The sequence below is a fragment of the Pelodiscus sinensis genome, chromosome 2 (genome assembly GCF_052426305.1).
Source record: "Pelodiscus sinensis isolate ZL-2025 chromosome 2, ASM5242630v1, whole genome shotgun sequence".
Lineage (NCBI taxonomy): Eukaryota > Metazoa > Chordata > Testudines > Trionychidae > Pelodiscus > Pelodiscus sinensis.
Genome location: NC_143053.1, coordinates 41,778,590 through 41,799,262, shown reverse-complemented (window position 1 = coordinate 41,799,262; position 20,673 = coordinate 41,778,590). Strand labels below are relative to the sequence as shown.

Genomic DNA, 20,673 nt, shown 5'->3' with positions numbered 1-20,673 from the left:
TTCAAGCCTATTAGATGGGGCTCTTGATGTCATCAGGGCTGGAGCTCTGCAGCTGGGGCTGGAGCTCCCTGCTGTACTGCCCATTTGGCTGAGTTGCTGGTGTCTCCTACAGTGCTACTGGCTTCTGTGGTCCCGGAACATCCATGGTCTGTGCCAGACTAAGGAGTCACAACCTGTAGTTACTAGTTGTAACTATGAAGGTGAAAGAATGGTGATGTGAACTCAAGCATTAACATTTTATAAAAATGTTACATTCTTGCTTTCTTTTAGACTAAAGCAGAAACTATTTTGTAACTAATAAATGATTTTTTACTTTGAGATTAAAGCTATTGGCCAGACAGAGTTGAATGCTAGTAACCCAGAGGAAGTACTGCAACTTGCTGCACAGAGACGAAAAAAGAAATTTCTTCAAGCAATGGCAAAACTTTACTTTTAGACTAGTGATAAAAATTCCTATGTTATGATGTAGACTGGAAAATATTTCACTTTATTTAACTCATGTGTTGAATATTTGAAGCTTTTATACAATATATATTTACAAGTATATGGTGTGGTATTTTTAAAAATACATGAAATAATTACAATAAAACCCATTATCTTACAAAATTGTACAGGTCTGACATCCTAAATGGGGCAATGCTTTAAGAATCAGTTTGAAGCAATGAATTCAAGCTTCAGTTTAGTTAAACTAGCAGAGCATGCTGAGTTTAATACAGTTGATTATACCTAAGTTACTACTTATGGTGATGTGTGCATTGAATAAGCATGGCTCACACTCTGCCATCAAGAGTTTGAGTTATATACAATTAATATTCTTCTTTACTGATTTGCATGTAATTCCTCTTGTTCAAAAAGATGCTCCTTGCTGGAACACCTGCCCTGATGTAGAGCAGAAGCAAGTGTGGCAGGAGAAGAGGTAGTGAACATTCAAAGGAGCATACATTAGTGGTTAATGCTGTATGGGATATTAAAACTGCTTCCAGTTCAGGTGCAACTCTTCCTAAATCTACTCTAGTTCTAACTAAGAGCATTACATTTAAAAGGGCCATATCTAGGTCTTAGTATGAAGCAGATTTTTTTCCTTCACCTACTTTTCCAGTTAAATTAACTGCAGCAGCAAAAAAAAAAATTTTTTTTTTAACCTGAGTTCAAACTTAGGACTCAGACCAAGTTCAGATTAGCACCACTTCAGCAACCCTATTTACAGAGCTATTTTAAAAGTAATCTGCCACTTTATTTAAGCCTTGTCTAGACTGAGGGACCAGTTCAAGCCCAACTAACTAAAGCTGCTATCTGGACTTTAAAAGGCATCTGAGCTTCAAATAGTAATCCCTGCCTCTCTCCCATTTGCACCAGCATATAGGTAGGTAGGCAAAGCTAAGTGCAATCAGGTTAAAATGTCAATGAAATATGGCCTTTAACTTTAGGAAAAAGTGATATTGGCAAAAACTATATAAACTAATAGGTTTGACTTTTTGTACAGATTCTTGTTTGAGTAATACATGGAGGGAAAAAAAAAGTCCAGATTTGTTTCTTCTGCCATTCAACAAATTGTTATAGCTCTACCCAGTTAATGACTGCAATTCTATCCAACAAGCTGTTTTAAAACAAGTTCCTGAAATCCATAATGAAACAATTCATAATTTAAGAATTGGTCAAATTAAATATTCCTACTGTAGCATAGATAAAAAACAGAAGGTAGCAAAAGGTCTAATTCAGCTACCTATAAAACATAAGGAAGGGTGTTCTATAACAATTCTTAAAACTGAAGTCCAAGTCTCCTATCCCTTACCCAGCTTGACACATCATTTGTTACTCCACAGGGTGTTGAGGAATTAAATGTGCAAGGATTAGTTTGGAGAGTCTGCTTTTGGGTAGCCTTGTACTGAAGCACAGCATCCTGCTTAGGAGTTTCTACCACAGTGTTCACTGCATTTGTCTTGGCTGCTGCTTCCATATTTCACTTTTTCTCTGTGCTTTTGGGGGGGGTTATTATTCCTCCTATACATCCTGGAGATAACTGTCCTGGTGCTGTCAGAGTTGCTCCACAATTCACTTCATCCTGAAGTTGGGGGGGGGAGGAAGAAAGACAATTAGAGTTTACACAGCCATTATTATACAATGTCCCTGTTGAGTTGTTGAAAGCTCTATCTTCTGTTGAAGTATGACAGTTACTTCTACACCTATAATTAAATATTCCAGCTACCTTTTTTGTACATTAGTGAAAAATACTAAGAATGAAGCCTGATAGATTTTGGCTCAGCCAGGGTCCATCTGGGTCACGGGCATGAGTAAAAAACCACTTGACTGCAATAAGTTAATTAAGTGTTCTACAGAACATTCTTAGCGATTCTTGACTGCAGAAGAGTGACAAAGCAGTAGAGTCTGATACTATGTATCTTACTGAAATGTGCCATGAAATAGCCAAGTGGGGAATGGACAGTTAGCCCAAGCTATTTTGCTCTTTTTAGACCACTGGCACAAACAATGAGTCCTATGATATCTTTAGATACTAACAGATTTTAGGGCATAAGCTTTTGTGGACAAAACCCACATCCACATGATTTGGAGTGGAAGTCAGAGGTAGTGGTGTTGGGTTTTTTTATATATAAAGTTAGAGTAGCTTCATTAATGCTTGATAAGTCAGGGTGGATGTGGCTCATTTGAGACTTTCCTGCTGGCAGTTTGACATCCTTCCCCCAGCACATGACACCTTGGTACACACCCAGCTGTGGACACTCCCCCCCCCTTCTGCTATTGTCATACATGCAAGATTTCAGAGAGTCCTAGACCTGGAAGGGGACTTGTGAGGTCATCAAGTCCAGTTCCCTGCCCTCACCACAGGACCAAGCACCATCTAGATTATCCCTGATGGCTGTCTGTCTACCTAGAGAGGTTGTAGAATCACCATCATTTGAGATATTTAAGAATAGGTTAAACTACCCTGACAAGAAGTTTTCCCTAAGTCTCCCTTGCTACAGTTTAAGCTATGTTGCGCTTCTTGTCCTATAATTTTTCTCCCTCCTCTTTGTAACACTTTTCAGGTACAGTAAAACTCCAATGGTCCGGCACTCCTGATGGTCTGGCACCATCTGGAACCTGGAAGTGCTCAGAGCAGCCAGACAATTGGAGCTGCTCTGCCCCAATTCAGCCATTGCTGAAACTGACCAGCGGCTGACTCAGGGAAGTGGAGTACTTTGCATTTGTCCTTATTGAACTTCATTGTATTTACCTCAGACCCTCTCTCCACATCATTTTAAAATTAAGACCCTATCCTCCAGAGTACTTGTAACCCCTCTCAGCTTGGTGGTATCTAAATTATGGAAGATTTGAACAGAACCGGTCCCTGTGGAACCTGACTTGTTATGCCCTTTCACCATGACTGAACCATTGAGACCAATTATGCACCCTCCCCCCTTATAGAAACAATATACATGGGTTACTATAGTTTGATAAGATCATGAAAAACTGATTAGAGGAAAGTGGGAAGCCATAGAACATGCCTCTAGTCCTGTGGACTATGGCCTCCTGGCAGCCCGCTAACATTTTCCCAAGTGGGCCACTAATCCATTTGACTTTTTTAGGGGGTCTGCAAATGAAAAGAGGTTTAAAGCCACTGAGTTGGCTCTGTCCACATGATGACTAGTTTTAGAAACTATATACTTATTGCCCACCTTATTTTAAGGTTAGGCATAGAAATCACTGAAACAAAAATCAAGTCGTACCAGCATGTCCAAGTAGTTTGTATGGGTTTGGATATTATGTCTGTCTTCCATGGCAATCTTCTTAAAACTCTTCAATTTCACTGGGGCTTTTCTTGCCACTCTAACAAAAGGTTCCATCCATTCTACACATTCTGAAATGCTGTCCCAATCTAAACCTAAGGGAAAAATATCAGTTTTAGAAATTATGCAGCTAAACCATGTTGCATGCTAACATGGTAAAGTAAAGGAGAGGAAGTTTGTTTTCACTTTCCTATGCTTTGTGCATATATTTGCTATAGTTGCAGGCTACAGGTTTAATTTTAGATCTGTCCTGCACTACCACTTTGATAAGTTTTATCATAACTTAAGTATATTAAGGCAACATTTCATAGCTGCATTGTTTAGCTTATGGACAATCATACTCTTTTCTATATAAGGCTCAAAAATCTCACTGGCCTTTACTGATTGATAGACTAGATGTGGAATCAGCAACCCTAGACATGCTAAGAGTCATTGCTCTATGCCAGTGTTTCTTAAACTTTTTGAAAGTGCAGAACACTTATGAAAACTCTCCCCTTCCCCCCCCCCCCCAAAAAAAGTTCAGACAAAGAAAAGTAGTAATAAAAACAAGAGGTTACAGCACACGTTTGAGTTGTTTGCAGAACACCAGTGTTCTGTGGAACATAATTTAAGAAACACTGCTCTGTGCAGTCTTTAGAGAAGTTTTCTTTAAAATCATTTACTTTACAGCTGGCCTGACAGGAAACATCTTTCTTTCTTCTCTAAAGTCACATTAACTGCCTGCTTACAAGAGTAACAAATAGGGACCCAAATACAAGGACATATCTATGCTGCAGTTTGATTAATACAGTGATAAGGAAAAGTCATGCACAAGGATCGAGTAATCAGACATCACTGCATCTACATCTTGCAACATTTTTCCAGTTAATGCACTGCACAAAGATGAATCCTATTAATGACATAGGCATGCTGTCTTGAGTCAGCACAAAACCTCCATGAAACACATTCAGGTAAGGTTAAGTCACCCAAACTCAACATTTTAGCATTATATAAAATTACTGATTGCTGTTGAATTTTTAATTTACAAGAGCAGTTCTGATGCTATTTCTGCAGCTAGAGCAACAAAATATTGTTATTGCCTGATACTTCACATCAGAAGCACAACAATCTTGTGCTTCTGCTCCTTAAAATTCAGTTAGTAATTTTGCAGTAGTTGGGATACTATCATGGGGTGCAGGTGAATGAGGACCCTGAAAAATAAATGGGATCAAAACCTGATTAATTGATCAAGTTGAGAAACTAGAACAGCACACAGCATGCTGCTGAAACCAAGATAGTTGTAATAATCTGAGGTTCAGTTTTTAAAAAGTTTTCCAGTGGTCCAAACACAATTAAGAGGATTGAGGATATTAGACCCACTTGGATAGCTTTACGAGCTATCATGGTGGTAAGACCACCTTACCTGAGGCTTTTTTAACTACCTCGGCTGAGGCATAGTGGCAGAGTGCAGCAGCAGCCAGTGTTCTATACTGGAAGTCCAGAGAACTGACATCTAAAATACATAGGTCTAAAAGCTGTGAAAACAAATAATGGTTACAAAAGTTACTTTTGAAACATGAATAGTCCCATATATATGTATGTAGGATTAAACCACAAGCCCCACACACACACACACACACACAAACACACCACACACTGTATAGGCACTGCCCCACTCTCCACGGCTACATCTACACTGGCATGATTTTCCAGAAATACTTTAACGGAAAAGTTTTCCATTAAAAGCATTTTCGGAAAAGCGTGTCTAGATTGGCAGGACGCTTTTCCGGAAAAGCACTTTGCGGAAAAGCATCCATGGCCAATCTAGACATGCTTTTCCGCAAAAAAGCCCCGATCGCCGTTTTCGCGATCGGGGCTTTTTTGCGGAAAACATTACTATGTTGTCTACACTGGCCCTTTTGCGCAAAAGGCTTTCGGAAAAAGACTTTTGCCTGAACGGGAGGAGCATAGTTTTTCCCGGAAAAGCACTGGTGATTTTACAGTAGATAGTCAGTGCTTTTTCAGAAATTCAAGCGGCCAGTGTAGACAGCTGGCAAGTTTTTCCGGAAAAGCAGATGATTTTCCAGAAAAACTTGCCAGTCTAGACACAGCCCACAAGTATTAGAATTTGTCTCAAAAGGGACCTTTCAGTAAACTAGTCTAACAAGACTAAAGCCATAAAGTTGCACTTGTCTCACCTAATTGCTGTGTTCTAAATTTGATTGTACAGACTCTACAGCTACAGGTAGGTGTTTTTGCTTTGTGAGTTGGCCGCTTCACATCTAACAGTCATGAACATGGAGGCTACGTCTAGACTGGCCACAAATTCCGGAAAAGGGATGCAAATCAGGTCAGTCAGCATAGGGAACTCCGCAGGGGATTTAAATAAAACATATCCGCAGCTTTTTTTCCGGCTTGGGGAAAAGCCGGAAAAAAAGCGTCTAGACTGGCACGATCCTCCGGAATAAAGCCCTTTTCCGGAGGATCTCTTATTCCTACTTTCATCTTGATGAAAAGGGCTTTATTCCGGAGGATCGTGCCAGTCTAGACGCTTTTTTCCGGCTTTTCCCCAAGCCGGGAAAAAAGCGGCGGACATGTTTTATTTAAATCCGCGGGGGATATTTAAATCCCCCACGGAGTTCCCTATGCTGACTTACCTGATTTGCATCCCTTTTCCGGAATTTGTGGCCAGTCTCGACGTAGCCGGAAAGTGTCCGGAATGATTTGATTATTTCACTTTCAAGATTGTATAGATTTAGGAAAGTTCTTAATTTTTATGCCCATCTAGTAACCCTTATGCTTCTTACACATTATCGTGTCATATAAAACTCTTCCTTGTTCCTTTAAACAGTAGTTAAGATATTTTCAGGAGTCCTATTTTACAGCATGCATTCCTGCTTAGGGCACCAAAAGTGGCATGTTAAGTAGTGAGCAAAGATTACCTACCTGTGCTATTTGAATAAATTTTTCCTGAGAATACTGAGGTAGAAGCACTTTTGGAATATCTTTCAAAGCGTCCACTTGGAGATACAGATTGAGCCAGGAGATGATTGTCACTGGGCACAGTTCCCATTTTAAAGCCTACAGATATTAAAATATAATTTTCTAAGCACTTAAAATGCATATCCATTCTTCCCCCACCAAAAAATATCAACCAAGTTCTATACTTCCTCCTCTCCTGTCTTACCCAATCTCCTGTCCCCCATTTTCATCCCCAGTTAGGTCAACTAACCTAACATGCACCTATATTCCTGAGTCACATTCAGGATACCTGACAATTTCAAGCAAATGTGTGCTCCAGAAATAACTGTCTTGACATTCAGAAACAGAATCTGGACCACATCTGAATTTCAGTAACAGCTTAAGAACAGCCAAAACATCTTTCCTGACCCTTTGCCTCCCCCACCCTCTCAAAAGGAGGGCTTTAAAAAAAAAAAAAAAAAAAAAAAAACTGGGCAAATGATCCTCATATAGGAAAGGCATATAAATGCTGAGGAGCCAAAAGACACATTCTAAAGATGTTCTGTGGCTTTGGAACTGGAGCTTTAGTAGCTGCAGCCTAAAGCAGATTTAGTTTGGGAGGATTTCTAAGTTGATTTTGGTCTAATCAAGGCCCCCCCAAAAAAACACCCCCACAATTCTCTACAAAACAAGATTACTGTTTCCCACCTAACTCCTTTGGAAACCTTGACATGGAAGCATACCACTTGATAGACTGCTCAAGACCTAGGACCCTGGAAGCCCCAACTGTAGAGCAGTCCACCTGGTTGGCTGTTAAGAAACCATAAGCCAGGGCTCCAGGTTGTCTGTCAGCCTGCCAGGTGGTCTGCTGAGAAGTCAAGCATGTAACTATTACTTTTCGAATGATTCTACTAGAAACCAGGCTGGTTTTGAAACCTACAGTGATGCAGAACAATTGGATTTTTCTAAAAAATTCTCAGCAAATATCTTCAGGTAGTCTAAAAGACTGTAGGGGCTATTTCAGTAGTTCCTCTCCACTTGCAGCATTCCATCTTCCAGACAAGACTATTAGAGGCAGCAACAAAAGCCACTTTCCACTACAGTTCTCAGAAAACAAATGTAGAACTTAGGTGGCAAAGGGGGACCCTTAAAGAGACCTCCACCCTAAAAGTGGACACCAACTTTTGAGATTGAAAAATTGCATTTCAGAAAGTTAGAAATGAGGTCCTTTTTTGGGTAAGAGATGGTGAAAAGGCACCAACAGAGCAGTCATTAAATACTGTAAGATGCTATGGGGCTATCACTCAACCAGCTAGTAGAAATAGTAATTGTTACATTACCTTTAATACAATGAGCTCCATTCTTATAATATCATCTTCGCTACAAGCACCATCTGTGACATAGGCAAATTCTTGTAGTTTAGGAGCATATATCTCCTAAAAACAAAACAAAAAAAACAAAAAACAAAAAAAACAAAAAAAAACACACAAATTCAGGACCAGAAGGGCTTTTGGATCCTGCAAGAATGCAAAACAAACTGCAGAAGACATCTGTGAATCTTTTCAGATTTACAGACAGAACCTCATGTCAACTCAACAGGCACTGTATTTCAGCTATTTCCTATGGTAATACAGATGGTATAAGCCGTTCATATTTTGTATCCACAGAAAGTGAGCTAGAAACTAGTAATGCAGAACCATTAAATAAGTAGACACTATGTATTTCAGAGAGAGGGGAGTAACGTTGACTAGAACAAAAGTAGTATTTCCTGCTTTCATCACTGTAGTCTAAAAGTGTCACCTGCTCAGAAAATTCAGAGACCTCCCAATGAACTCTGTTTAATTCAAACACCATTTATGGCATACTTCAGATCAGAGCGGGAAACCTTTTTTTGGGCGGGGGCCATTGATCCACGGGGGGAGGAGGGAATCAGTCAGGGGCTGCACACAAGTGAGAAACAAAAACAAACAAACAAAAAAACACCCACCCACACCATTCCTCACTATCATGGACTCCTCAGTTCTTGCAGTGGGAGGGGCAGGGAGAGGAAAGAAGCCCCAAACCTGAAGGTCTGGACCCAGACAAGCCAAAGGCTGCATCCTGTCCCCTGGCCTTAGGTTCCCCACCCCTGCTCTAGATATATAAATAGCTATATTAACAAATCTTTTTATCAGATGCATTTTATACCAGTAAAAGTGCTTTTACCGAAATAGCTGCATCTATCCTAAGGCATTGGCCAGTCTAAAAAAAATTGTTTAAGAGGATCATTAATTTCAAATCTCTCTTCAGACTATTCAGTAGTTTCAGATCCTACACCTGTTAGTTTATCATCTGCTGCCCTGTGGAAGGCCACAGAGGAAACTGATGGAATCTTGGACTATACAAAAGATTACAATGCTTAAAGTTAAATAACTTATCTGGGGATGTTAACTGTTTAACTAGTATTGATACAAGTATCTGAATCTCTTTTATGCTATTTACTGTCAAGATATTCCAACCCTAAAAAGACCATGCATATAGCCACTTACCTCAAGTTTGGAGGCAATGAATAATGAGGTAATTCCTATTAACTGAAGCATATTTTTATTGATATTCTTTTGTGTCAACATGAATCTATCAAAAAAGTCTTGGGCTAGGTAAAAGGTTTCCCTGTGAAGCATATATACTTCACACACCTAAAACGGAACAAACAAAATTGAGTTCAGTTTTCTGTTCTACAGCAAGATGCATTTTCCCCAAATATAAACATGTTAGTAAACCCATTTTAATGGTAAAACACAATTTTGTTCTTAATTGAACAAAGATTGCTATGTTATAAAATGTGTTCTACTTGCTATGGTTTATTGGGGTAGGGGTTAATCTGTTCCAAGCAGATCACAAGGTACACCAGGTCTTAGTCTTTCATTGAAATAGAATCAAGATGAAATAGAATCAAATTATAAGATGTTAGTTGTATGCCTATTTTACCTTAAAATGAACTGTAAAGAAGGCTAAGCCCACCAAAAAAACCCTCAAGCTTATTTAGGATTCTGCATTTCTTTTCTAACTTCAAGCAGATTTTAAGGAAACCACTGCCGCCTTCGGAATCGGTAATAACTTCATAACTACCTGCAACAATATTTCAAAAGGCATAAACTATTCCACCTACAATTAGTTTTAACTAGAACCCAAGTAAGTACTTCCCTTAAATATCATCACCACCAGCTATTTCACAATATAATACACATACTACCCAGGGGCCCAGCCATCCTGTTGGCCCTGCTGGTTGGGTCAAGTACAGCTTAGTCTAGACTACAGTAAAAGGTGTGATGTTAGTACAGGTTTGACCTCCCTGGTCTGGAATCCACTAGACCAGACCAGTCCCAGATGAAGGAATTTGCCAGAGGGGAGGTCCCCTGCCACCAGCCCCTCAGTCAACGTCCCCTCTGCCTGCTCCTCTGGGCCGCCACCCCTGAGCAGATCTCCCAGGCAACCCTGCTGGCCTGCACTCGGCTCCTAGCTGCTGGTCCTCCTGCCCTGGGGCTCTTGTCCAGGAACATGTGGTCCTCCCCAAATACAAATGTTGCCAGACCAGAGTGTCAGAGTACAACTGGTAAAATACGAGCAAAGTTTGACCCATCCCATTACACCCCTTTTTAAAATGGCTAGGAGTGTAAATGTTTTAAACACTAACTATAAACAGCATTAAGTTCAGATAATTTAATCTGAAGTTTCTGATGAATCAAGAAGTCCATTTAGGTTCTCTTTTAGAATTGGAATTTGAACTTGGTTATCCCACATCCCAGGTGTGTTCCTTAACCACAGGGCTAACGGCTGGGGAACACCAGCACCACCTTCTCTGGACATTTTGTGATCAGTCAAAACGATTCATGTTGAATTTCCAGGGATTTTACAGAACTTTATTTTTATCAAATAAGCTTATTTGTCTTAAAAAAGCAATTCAGCCTGTTCTATCCATAATACTACAAGGGCCAAAAACAAGGAATACTACTCCCCGCTGTATTCTAGAGGTTAGCAATGTCAAATTTGTTTCAAAATGTGGTTGTCTTTTATGTTTACACTATCACAGATATTAACACTTTATGTAAACTCTTTCCTTTACATAGATCTATTTTGCAGCCATAGCACTACAGGCAGTCCCTGGGTTATGTACAAGATAGGGACTGTAGGTTTGTTCTTAAGTTGAATTTGTATGCAAGTCAGAACTGGTACATATTGTAGGGGAAACTCTAGCCAAACATTTCTCCAGAGTTCAGTTTTATTCTCCCACACCTCACTTCCCTCACTCCTTTATTCTCAAGATGAGGTGTCTGCTGAGAAAAGCCGCTCCATGTCTCCCTGGTCTGCTGGGGGGAAGCAGCTAGTGAGGGGTTGCCTCACCCCATTTGTAAGTAGGGATCTGATGTAAGTCAGATCCATGTAACCCGGGGACTGCCTGTACATAAAGTAACTCTCAAAATATACCTCCAACAGCCAGTCCAGGAGTATTGATCTCATTTGTGGTTGCAAGTTAGAATGTAGCGAAGTAAAATGTTTGCAGTGAGCATATTTGTTCTCCTTTTTCAGAATATTGAGCCAGACATCTTTCGAATTTCCCCAGCTATGGAATAAAGTCATTTGAACTTTTGAGACCTCTTTACAAAGACAGATAAGCATTTACTCTATGTGTGTTAGATTTAGGTTTCAATAGTCATCTGCTTATATGCAGTCAGAAAAACATATTAATAAAAAGATGGCAAGTTAGACAACTTCAGGCACACTTTGTTCTGAAATCCCAGAAGCAGCCTATCACCAGCCTCCCTCCCCTACCCCCATCCCCAAGACATATCTGCATAACCCAGTGTTTCAAGTACACAGACATAAGTCACCACTTGGGCAGGTAAAATAAGCAATTATGTTCCATCTGGTTACACAGTTCAGATTTGATTCATTTGAAAACTGGGCTTCCTAAGTGGTCAAATAAAAGATGACTAAAGACTCAAACCAAACTAAACTACTGGTGTTTAAATTCTATTCTTCATGCCCTTCCAGCTTCCTCCATCTTTTCTCAGTCTAGAAATATTAAGCATAAGCTATCAGCATAAATTTAACAAAGTAGACAGTTTTAACAAGGAAGCAGTTTAACAACTCATATGCAGGGCTTGAAAAAAGTCACTAGGGCAGGGGTTCGCAACCTTTTTCTTTCTGAGCTCCCCCTCTTCCCCCAATCTATAAAACCACCACAATTGTGTTAAACAGACCTAACCGCACATGTAGACATAACTAGGTCAAGAATTCTTACATCACTCTAGCTAGTGCCTCTCAGAGATGGATTATTACAGGAGACTTCCGATAATCTGGAACCTATGGGACCTAGGTGGTGCCGGATTATCAGATATGCCGGACTATCAGGAGGTACTACAAGCTGGTTATGGTGTTTTTTTTTTTTTTTATATTATTTTTTTTTTTTTAATATATATATACACACACACACACACACAGTATACATTATATACTGTATATAAAGTGTCTTAACCCTTTTTATTGTACATACTGTATACAGTATACTGTAATGTTTTAGTTTTTTTAATCCTTTTTTACCCTTTTTGCTCAGTTCAGCTGCTGCCGCTGTTATCTTGTGACTCATTTTTTGCCAAAGCTCACTCACTAGGCTCTTGCCATTCTGATGCCGGACTATCAGGAGTGCCGGACTATTGGAGTTTTACTGTACTTGGATAGATCTCCACTGGGGACTCTTGTACTTTTCAAAGCTGGTACGCTGCATGCAGCCCAGAGTCAGCGGGACTTCCCGCTGGCCCTAGGTCGCAGGCAGAGTTCTGCATTCCTCTTTTGAAATGTACAAGAGTAATTCCATCAACTACTCAAAGGCTACGTCTACACTGGCCCTTCTTCCGGAAGGGGCATGTAAATTTCAGCAGTCGTCATAGGGAAATCCGCGGGGGATTTAAATAACCCCCGCGGCAATTAAATAAAAATGTCCGCCGCTTTTTTCCTCCTTTTAAAAAAGCCGGAAAAGAGCGTCTAGACTGGCCCCGATCCTCCGGAAAAAGTGCCCTTTTCCGGAGGCTCTTTGAAGTAAGAATAAGATCCTCCGGAAAAGGCCACTTTTTCCGGAGGATCCGGGCCAGTCTAGACGCTCTTTTCCGGCTTTTTTAAAAGCCGGAAAAAAGCGGCGGACATTTTTATTTAAATGCCCCGGGGGCTATTTAAATCCCCCGGGGATTTCCCTACGAAGACTGCTGAAATTTACATGCCCCTTCCGGAAGAGGGGCCAATGTAGACGTAGCCAAATAGTAAAATAACTGATAGTTAACATCCCTAGTTCACATCCACCCATCCTCATCTGTCAAATCTACTGTGGGCTATTAGGCATCTGGTAAATTTTTCAAGTCCTATTCACATCATTCTATTCTTTAGAAAATGAAATAAGAGAAAAATGGAAACTATTCACTCATCCCAGTGGAGTATTAACTCTAAGACACCAGGCTAATTTACGTAACAACTTCTTTATACCTAGATCATTTAGCAGAAGTATCCTGCTAATATGCTTTCCCAATAAGGGTAAATTCCTTGTGTGAATGAGAGTGTTTTCTGCCAGACACAGAATAATGTCATTAGCGTCAACCGGCTCTCTTAGCAAAGCAAAAGCAGCCAGAGAGGAGGATAGGTGAGCGTAGCAAGCAGAGGAGGCAGCCCTCTAGTTTAGTATATACTTGAGGTAGTTTGTCTGCCTGTTCAATATTTCCTAAACAGTAAGGCTATGTCTACACTCACGGCTTCTTGCGCAAGTACAGCTGTTCTTGCGCAAGAATCTGCAGAGCATCCACACTGCCCACCCACTCTTGCACAAGTAAATTTACAGTACGGCATGGTAAGAGAGGGCTCCTTGCACAAGAGCTATGCTCTTTTTTGGCAGGTGTAAGCCCTCTTGCGCAAGAGCTCTGGCGCAAGAGGGCAGTGTGGACGCTCAGCAGGGATTTCTTGAGCAAGAAAGCCCTATGGCTAAAATGGCCACCAGAGCTTTCTTGCGCAAGAAAGTGTCCACAGTGCCATGTTCTAGCGCAAGAAGCAGCGAGTGTAGACATAGCCTAAGAATTAGGACCACCAAATTCAGTATGCAACTTTCTCTTGTAACTTAAAGCTACATCAGGGTTTGGTTGTGCAAGGAAGATGGGAAGTGCCCAGAATGGGACTGCTTTGCATAAAACCACACAGAAGAAAGACAAAATCACCAGGTAGGTGAAAGCAACTGGCTGGGGGGTGTGCTCCCCTCCCCCCGCACCGCAAATCCAGGACTGCTCCAGCTCTGAACCTCCCACCCGCCAGGCACCCTTGCAGGGGGTGGGGGGCTGAATTTTACATGTGGTATTAAGCTACAAAGAATGGCTGTGATTAGAAAAGTGAATTTATCTTATGTGCATGTTCCCTCTCCCATTATAAAACTAGAATTTTTTGGGAGGGTAGGCGAGGGAGACTAGAGTGGATGGGATGAAGATTTCAGTTGCCTCTATTTATGAGCCCAATATTGGACACAGTTAAACTAATAGTATGAAATTTGTTGTATTATAATTCAGAAGTAATGATATGTAAATAACTTACCTAAGATCAGGCAACGGTGATGGATTTATGAAGAGGTTTCTGAACCTGTATTTTTTAAATCTGGAGAAATCAGTAGCTACCATTTCCTTGTGAGGTGTTTCAATAATTATGCAGGGGGAGATGCCTCCTGATATTGTGGGTGGCCAACAACTCTACAATGTAAACAAAACAATCCTTTTTTAAAAAAAGAGTGCTTACTTCCCCTGCCCAGTATGCTTTTGAGGCACATACTAAAGTATGTAACAGGACAGACTAAATCAAGAAGTTATTCAATAACTTCTATTGTGTGTGTACATGTTAAACTATCTAGCTTCAGCATCCTTCAAAAATTATTTAAAAAGCATAAGCACAATATGTAATTTTATTTTAAAATTAACTTGCTCTTCAGAACCAAGAGTTGGTTTATTCAAGAGTTCCAGGATATACATACAGGTTTTGAAAGAACGCAAAAGAATTACTCTCTCGTTAAGGTGGAATCACCACATGTACATAATTCTGACAAAATAAAGCAAGCTGGCTTTTGGGATGTAAATAACTGATTTATCACACTAAAGTATAATTAATCCATTAGCTCAGTTATATGTTGAACAACAGTGTTCTTTTCAGAACCTAAATTGTCATGGGAAATAGCTGCCTACTCCACTATTTTTCGTCAGGGGAAGAGAGGAGGAAACAAGTGAACTCTCCACCTCAGTGGAGACTCGATAACCTATTACCTTCCAATTAACTATTCAAGGGCAAACTACCCCCACATAGATCCATGATTAAATTCCAACCCGGCAGACTGAAATGGTTTTATTGCTGCTTGACAAGACCCAAACATTGTAAAACAATTGAAAGAAACCCAAAACTAGGGATCCACAAAATTATACACACAGGAAACTGTGAAGCAATATGGAGTCATCCCTGTAGTGCAAAACTTGTTTCACGAGTCTTTAATTTTGTTAAAGCTATACAGCCACTGTGGATCAGATCAATGGTCCATTTAACCCAGTGTCCCATCTTCAGACAGTGGCAGATGCTTGACTGAATAGAACAGGGCAATCATCCAGTGATTCATCCCATCATCCAGTCCCTGCTTCTGGTAGCCAGAGGCTTAACATCCAAAGCTTGGGGTGGTGTCCCTGACCATCTTGGCTAATATGCACAGATGGATCAGTTCTCCATTAACTTTTTAAATTCAGTTATATTGTTGGCTTTTATAACTTCCCCAAGCAATGAGTTCTGCAGGTTGACTGTATATTATGTGAAGTACTTTCTTATGTTTGTTTTCAACCTGCTGACTATACGTTCATCAGGTGACCCGTTTCTTATGTTATGTGAAAGTGAAAACAGTTATCAGTTAAGTTTCCACAATTAAAGTGACGGAACATCAAATCTGTATAAAATGTAGACAAATTAAAGTGAGCAAAGTCCCTAAAAAAGTAATAGGTGTGGCCACTTTGTCATAATGGGATTATATTGGCCTCAGGCACTAACCTGCATTTTGAAGAATAAAAAGTATGAATGATGTGCACATCCAATAAAAACCCCATTTAATTAGATGCAACTATCTGATTGCAGCTGGTTAATAAAGTAACTTTCACAGCTATATAGCACCTTCCATCTCTAGTTTTCAGAACATTTCACAATCATCAGCTACATCTACACTGGCATGATTTTCCGGAAATGCTTTTAACGGAAAAGTTTTCCGTTAAAAGCATTTTCGGAAAAGCGCGTCTAGATTGCGGAAAAGCATCCATAGCCAATCTAGACGCGCTTTTCCGCAAAAAAGCCCCAATTGCCATTTTCGCGATCGGGGCTTTTTTGCGGAAAACAGTACTGTGCTGTTTACACTGGCCCTCTTGCGCAAATGATTTGCACAAGAGGGCTTTTGCCCAAACGGGAGCAGCACAGTATTTCCGCAAGAACACGGACGATCTTACATGAGATCATCAGTGTTCTTGCAGAAATTCAAGCGGCCAGTGTAGACAGCTGGCAAGTTTTTCCACAAAAGCAGATTTTGCGGAAAAACTTGCCAGTCTAGACACAGCCAATCATGTTTAGCTTCAGAACACTTCTTTGATGTAATCAAGTATTTAGTCCCATTCTTTTAAACCCAGAACACACTGAGTTTCCATAAGGTCATAGTCAAGCCTTGTCTAAAATAGTTAAAATGTTATTTTAATCTGCTGGAGTTAAAATAAGAGGGCTTGCATTGGTTTAAGAGTGCCTTATCTCAGTTCCAAAGAGACTTCAAAAAAATCAAAATAAGCCTGATTTAAACTGATAAAGATCACCCACATAGCCTTTGCACCCTTTCAGCTAGATGGGTTTAAAGCCACATCTTAAATTAAGCGAATGTAACATTCTTGTTTAGACAGGTCTTGGCATTAATGCCATTTTAAATCCACACGTATTTTAAATCTTCATTCCAGAATAACTTTCACATATAGATATGCCATCTCTGCTAAAGACTTATCATCCATAAGTTCTGTGCCTAAACCATGACGCTCACTACCTCAGTAAAGCAGACGTTTCCTCTCACTATCCAAACGACATCTTCTGGTGGCAAATACATATTTAAAAAAAAAAAATTGTGGAGATTCCCCCATTTAGTTTCAATCTCTTTTGTATGCATGAATGCATTACCTTAATCTCATACTGATGTCTTTTAATGAGCTTTTCATCTTCTACTTTGATATCCTGTTGAGAAAGAGACATTAATTGATCAACGTCCCTCAACCACACTATCATGTGCGAAGTAAACCATCATCTTGCATCACTTCTTCCTGATGCGTTATATTGAAGAACAATTCTTCCCTACAGTGGCAGGTACAGGAAATAAGCCTTCCAATTCTGCATCAAGTTAGTCCTCTGCTTACCTCTGTTTTCCTTTTCTTGGTCTGGAGAGGCTCTGGTGCCTGCAGTGCTTGTGTAGACTCTTCCTGACTGGGGAGTGGCGGCGGCAGCAGTTGCTGCTTGGCTTGCAATCGACTACTGGAGAAGAGAAAAACATATACTGCATGAGAAGAGCAACTGTTGATGGATACAGGTTAGCTTGGTTTATGACGCTGACAGAAATTACCTGCGTCTTGACATCTTCCTTGGGTTGTAGAATCCCTTCCTGGAATGAGGAAAGAATAACTCAGTGCATAGACACAAAAAGGAGAAATACAGGACAAAATATGGACATTAACTCAGATTTTAACACCAAGGTTTGTTGTGGTGCACATTTCAAGCACTGGGTCTTACACTATTAGGCATCAGAGCATGAATATTTTACCAATGCAAAGCATGTGTGCACATATGTACAAATCCAGTATGCATGTATTTTATATCTATATAATTACACAAGGTAGGTTGTACATAAACCTCACTGCATATCACTAGTGTAAATCCACTGTTTCCAAAACACTAGTGCCTATTTATACCAAGTTAAATTAGTTCATTGTCTTTATACAAGGGATATGAGGGGAGGGTGCTTCATCTGGGGGCTGGTGAAGGATCCAAGAAGAGAGAGGGAACAGTAAGTCCAGGCCATTGCCTCAGGAAAGCTATCACGAAAGCTCATGATACCATCTATATGTTTTGTTAGTCTATAAAGTGCTACCAGACCATTTGCTTGCTGGTTTGTTGTTTTTTTTTTTTTTTGCTGCTGTAACAGAGTAACCGGGCTACCCCTTCAAGCTCCATACCTTCAGTACATGAGTGTAAAATATTGCTCTATTATACATACATACCCACCTCCATTAGGCAAACATTTTATACACATTCATCTAATATACTACACAGTGTGTCTATACATAGTCACAGTGTAGTAAACATTAAAAAAATACAACTACTCTGTGTGTTTATCTAGCCTAGGGCCAGAGCCAGATAGCTAGTCCCTTTTCCAGCTATTTCTGTTCCCTGCACTCCAGGGCTGCTACTCCTCTCCCCACCCCAGCTCTGAGGGGACCCTACCCAGGAGCCCAGGCTTCCTGTCCCCGCTCTGGCTCTACGAGCTGTTCCGACGCTGCGCGTTTCTGCGGCCCCTGCAATGCCGGTTCCGCGCCAATTTACAGAGAGCGGGGAAGAGCAGGCGGCAGCGGCCTGGGGCTGGGCTCAGGGCGTCCCTCTGGTACTGCCTCCCCCGCTCCACCCCCGACCTGCCGGGACCCATCCCCCCGCATGTCACAAGGCAGGGGGTCCACGCGGGCGGGCACTTTCCTTCCCCTCCCGCCCGGGGCCAGGCTCCCTCCAAAACTACAGCCCCTTCCCCGCACTGCTGCACCCGGGCAGGGCTAACTAGGGAGCAGGGCAAGAGCAGAAGCCAGCGGCTCCCGCCCCGAGCCAGTCTCCCCAACTCTCCATATGCTGCCTCCTCTGCCTTATACGGGTGGGAGGCGATGGGGTCACAGCAGGGGGTCTCTCGCCAGGCCACCCCCCCGCGTTGTGTCACTCGGCCCGGAGGGGTAAGGGAGAGCCCCCTCCTCACACGCCCCCCGTGCCCTCTCTGGGCGGTATAATGAGGCCAGCCCGGGCTGGATCAGCCGCCCTAGCCGGATTCCCCACCCCCTTCCCTCCTGCACCGAGCCAGTCTCCCTCCAAAACTTCTGGCGCCCCATCTCCCGCTGCATTGGGGCCAGCGCAGGACGGGGTCACCCCAGGGCGGGAGGGGGCTGCAGCCGGCCCCGGCCCCATGCACAGAGGGGTTTGCGGGGGGCGCCCGCCGGACACCTCTCCCCAGCCACTCTCCCTCCAAAACAGCGCCCGGGCGGGCATCCCGCCGCGCCTCCCGCCTCGGCCGCGCCGGGCCAATGCTCCGCCGATCGCCCCGGAGCGGGACCCCCGGAGCCCGGGCGCTGCCGCCCCCGCTGCCCCCCAGCCCGCAGGAGGCGGCAATACAGGCACCTCAGCGCCTTGCCCCCCCTCAGCCATCCGCCCCCCTGCGCCGCGCCCGGCCCTACCCCAGGTCTGGGGACACCCCCTCGTGCCCACCCGACCCGGGCCAGACCCTTCACCCGGCCGGGTGCACCTCACCCGCTGCCGCCGGCTCAGCGCTGCTCAGCTGGCGCCGGCGCCAAGACTCTATATACTGCCGCCCAGGCCCTCCTCTGCACATGCGCAAGCGTGTCCCGGCTCATCAGCCCGTCACCGGTCCCTCCTGCAACACCCCGGCCCCACGTGCACAGCGACCCTTGCAGCACAGGCACCCCAAAGCCCCGGGCACTCACCAGCAGTCCGACAACCGTGCAACGATCAGCAGTCCCACCTCCACGTCCTGTGCCCCCCAACTGTGGCCGGCCTCTGTGCCCCCAACAGGCAGCCTTCCCTGCCCCCATGTCCTGTGCCCCCAACAAGGCACCCTACAGGCAGCCATCCTTGCCCCCCAACAGGCAGCCTTCCCTGCCCCCATGTCCTGTGCCCCCAACAGGCAGCCTTCCCTGCTCCCATGTCCTGTGCCCCCAACAGGCAGCCTTCCCTGCCCCCATGTCCTGTGCCCCCAACAAGGCACCCTACAGGCAGCCATCCTTGCCCCCCAACAGGCAGCCTTCCCTGCTCCCATGTCCTGTGCCCCCAACAGGCAGCCATCCCTGCCCCCAAGTGCTCTGCTCCCAACACAGTCCTGAGCACTCACTAGGCAGCCTTCCCCTTCCCCCATGTGCTCTGCCCCCCGCCTGCCCTCCACCTGCTCTACTCTCAACTCACCCAAGGTATCCGCTTGGCAGCCTTGCAACCTCACAACGCAGCACACTGCACCCGCTAGGCAGCCTTCCCTGCCCCCATCTGCTCTGCCCCAACACAGCCCTGGTCCCCCTAACTCGCTGCTCCCAGGGGCAGGGCAGGGTACAGCAGCTTCGCCCCTGCAGGCACATGCAGCTTCACCTCACCTCTCCCAAGCAGGCATCGACCTACATCCAACTCAGCGATGCCGCCGTCCAGCACACGCCAGGCCAGACCAGACCGGCCCCCCAGCCTGCAGCTCCCCAGACACACACTCTACGAACTGCCTCCCCCGGCCCTGTCGCCCCTGGCCCAGCCCACGCGCTGTGTCCGGGTTTCCTGCTCGGGGGGTGCGGCAGGGAACGGCACAGCTGTCAGCGCCCGCCGCCGTCCCCCGGCTGACTCCCAGCTCACGCCGCAGCCAGGCGCCGGTCGGCGCGGGGCTCCACCCACGGGCGGAGCCAGGGGCGGCCGCGAGCCAATGGGCACAGGGAGAGGGCCGGCAACGTGGAGCTGGTTGCAAAATGTAAACAGAGCGCGCTGCGCGGCGTGGCGCCTCTGGCAGCGAATTTAAAGTCCGGCATCGTGACTGTGGAGCCGGGTCCACGCAGCAGCGTGGCACTAGGCTGGCGGCGTCGCTGTGCCAGCATCGCAGGCATGT

General features: G+C 43.7%; 2 protein-coding genes across 4 annotated transcripts in view; one reads left to right on the top strand and one right to left on the bottom strand.

Moving 5' to 3' along the window:
• INTS8 (integrator complex subunit 8) overlaps positions 1-611 on the top strand; it is an 83,381-nt gene extending 82,770 nt beyond the window's left edge. The window contains exon 27 of the mRNA XM_075920360.2: positions 320-611. Coding sequence (XP_075776475.1) covers positions 320-436 — 117 coding nt within the window. The 3' untranslated portion in view covers positions 437-611. The remainder of the gene's footprint in view (positions 1-319) is intronic.
• On the bottom strand, positions 467-20,472 carry CCNE2 (cyclin E2). 3 transcript variants are annotated; one of them, XM_075920361.2, is made up of 12 exons: positions 20,180-20,472; positions 17,392-17,430; positions 17,189-17,303; positions 16,956-17,009; positions 14,325-14,476; positions 11,190-11,325; positions 9,254-9,400; positions 8,066-8,161; positions 6,711-6,845; positions 5,188-5,299; positions 3,726-3,880; positions 467-2,062 (listed from the first exon to the last, which is right to left on the bottom strand). In XM_075920361.2, exons 1-12 carry the CDS (start codon positions 20,194-20,196, stop codon positions 1,961-1,963), a joined length of 1,260 nt encoding a protein of 419 aa, XP_075776476.1. In that variant the 5' UTR covers positions 20,197-20,472; the 3' UTR covers positions 467-1,960. The 3 variants fall into 3 exon arrangements, with proteins under 3 accessions (XP_075776476.1, XP_006134131.1, XP_006134130.1); XM_006134069.5 differs by lacking the exon at positions 20,180-20,472 and adding an exon at positions 19,523-19,632; XM_006134068.4 differs by lacking the exon at positions 20,180-20,472 and adding an exon at positions 19,329-19,442.
• Between the last annotated feature and the right edge of the window lie 201 nt (positions 20,473-20,673).

Excerpts from the sequence above, each read along its gene's own strand:
- CCNE2 (XM_075920361.2), bottom strand. Across the intron at positions 17,304-17,391 it reads AGGAAGATGTCAAGACGCAG|TAGTCGATTGCAAGCCAAGC; the intron begins GTAATTTCTGTC and ends TCTCTTCTCCAG. Across the intron at positions 5,300-6,710 it reads AATTTATTCAAATAGCACAG|CTTTTAGACCTATGTATTTT; the intron begins GTAGGTAATCTT and ends TTGTTTTCACAG.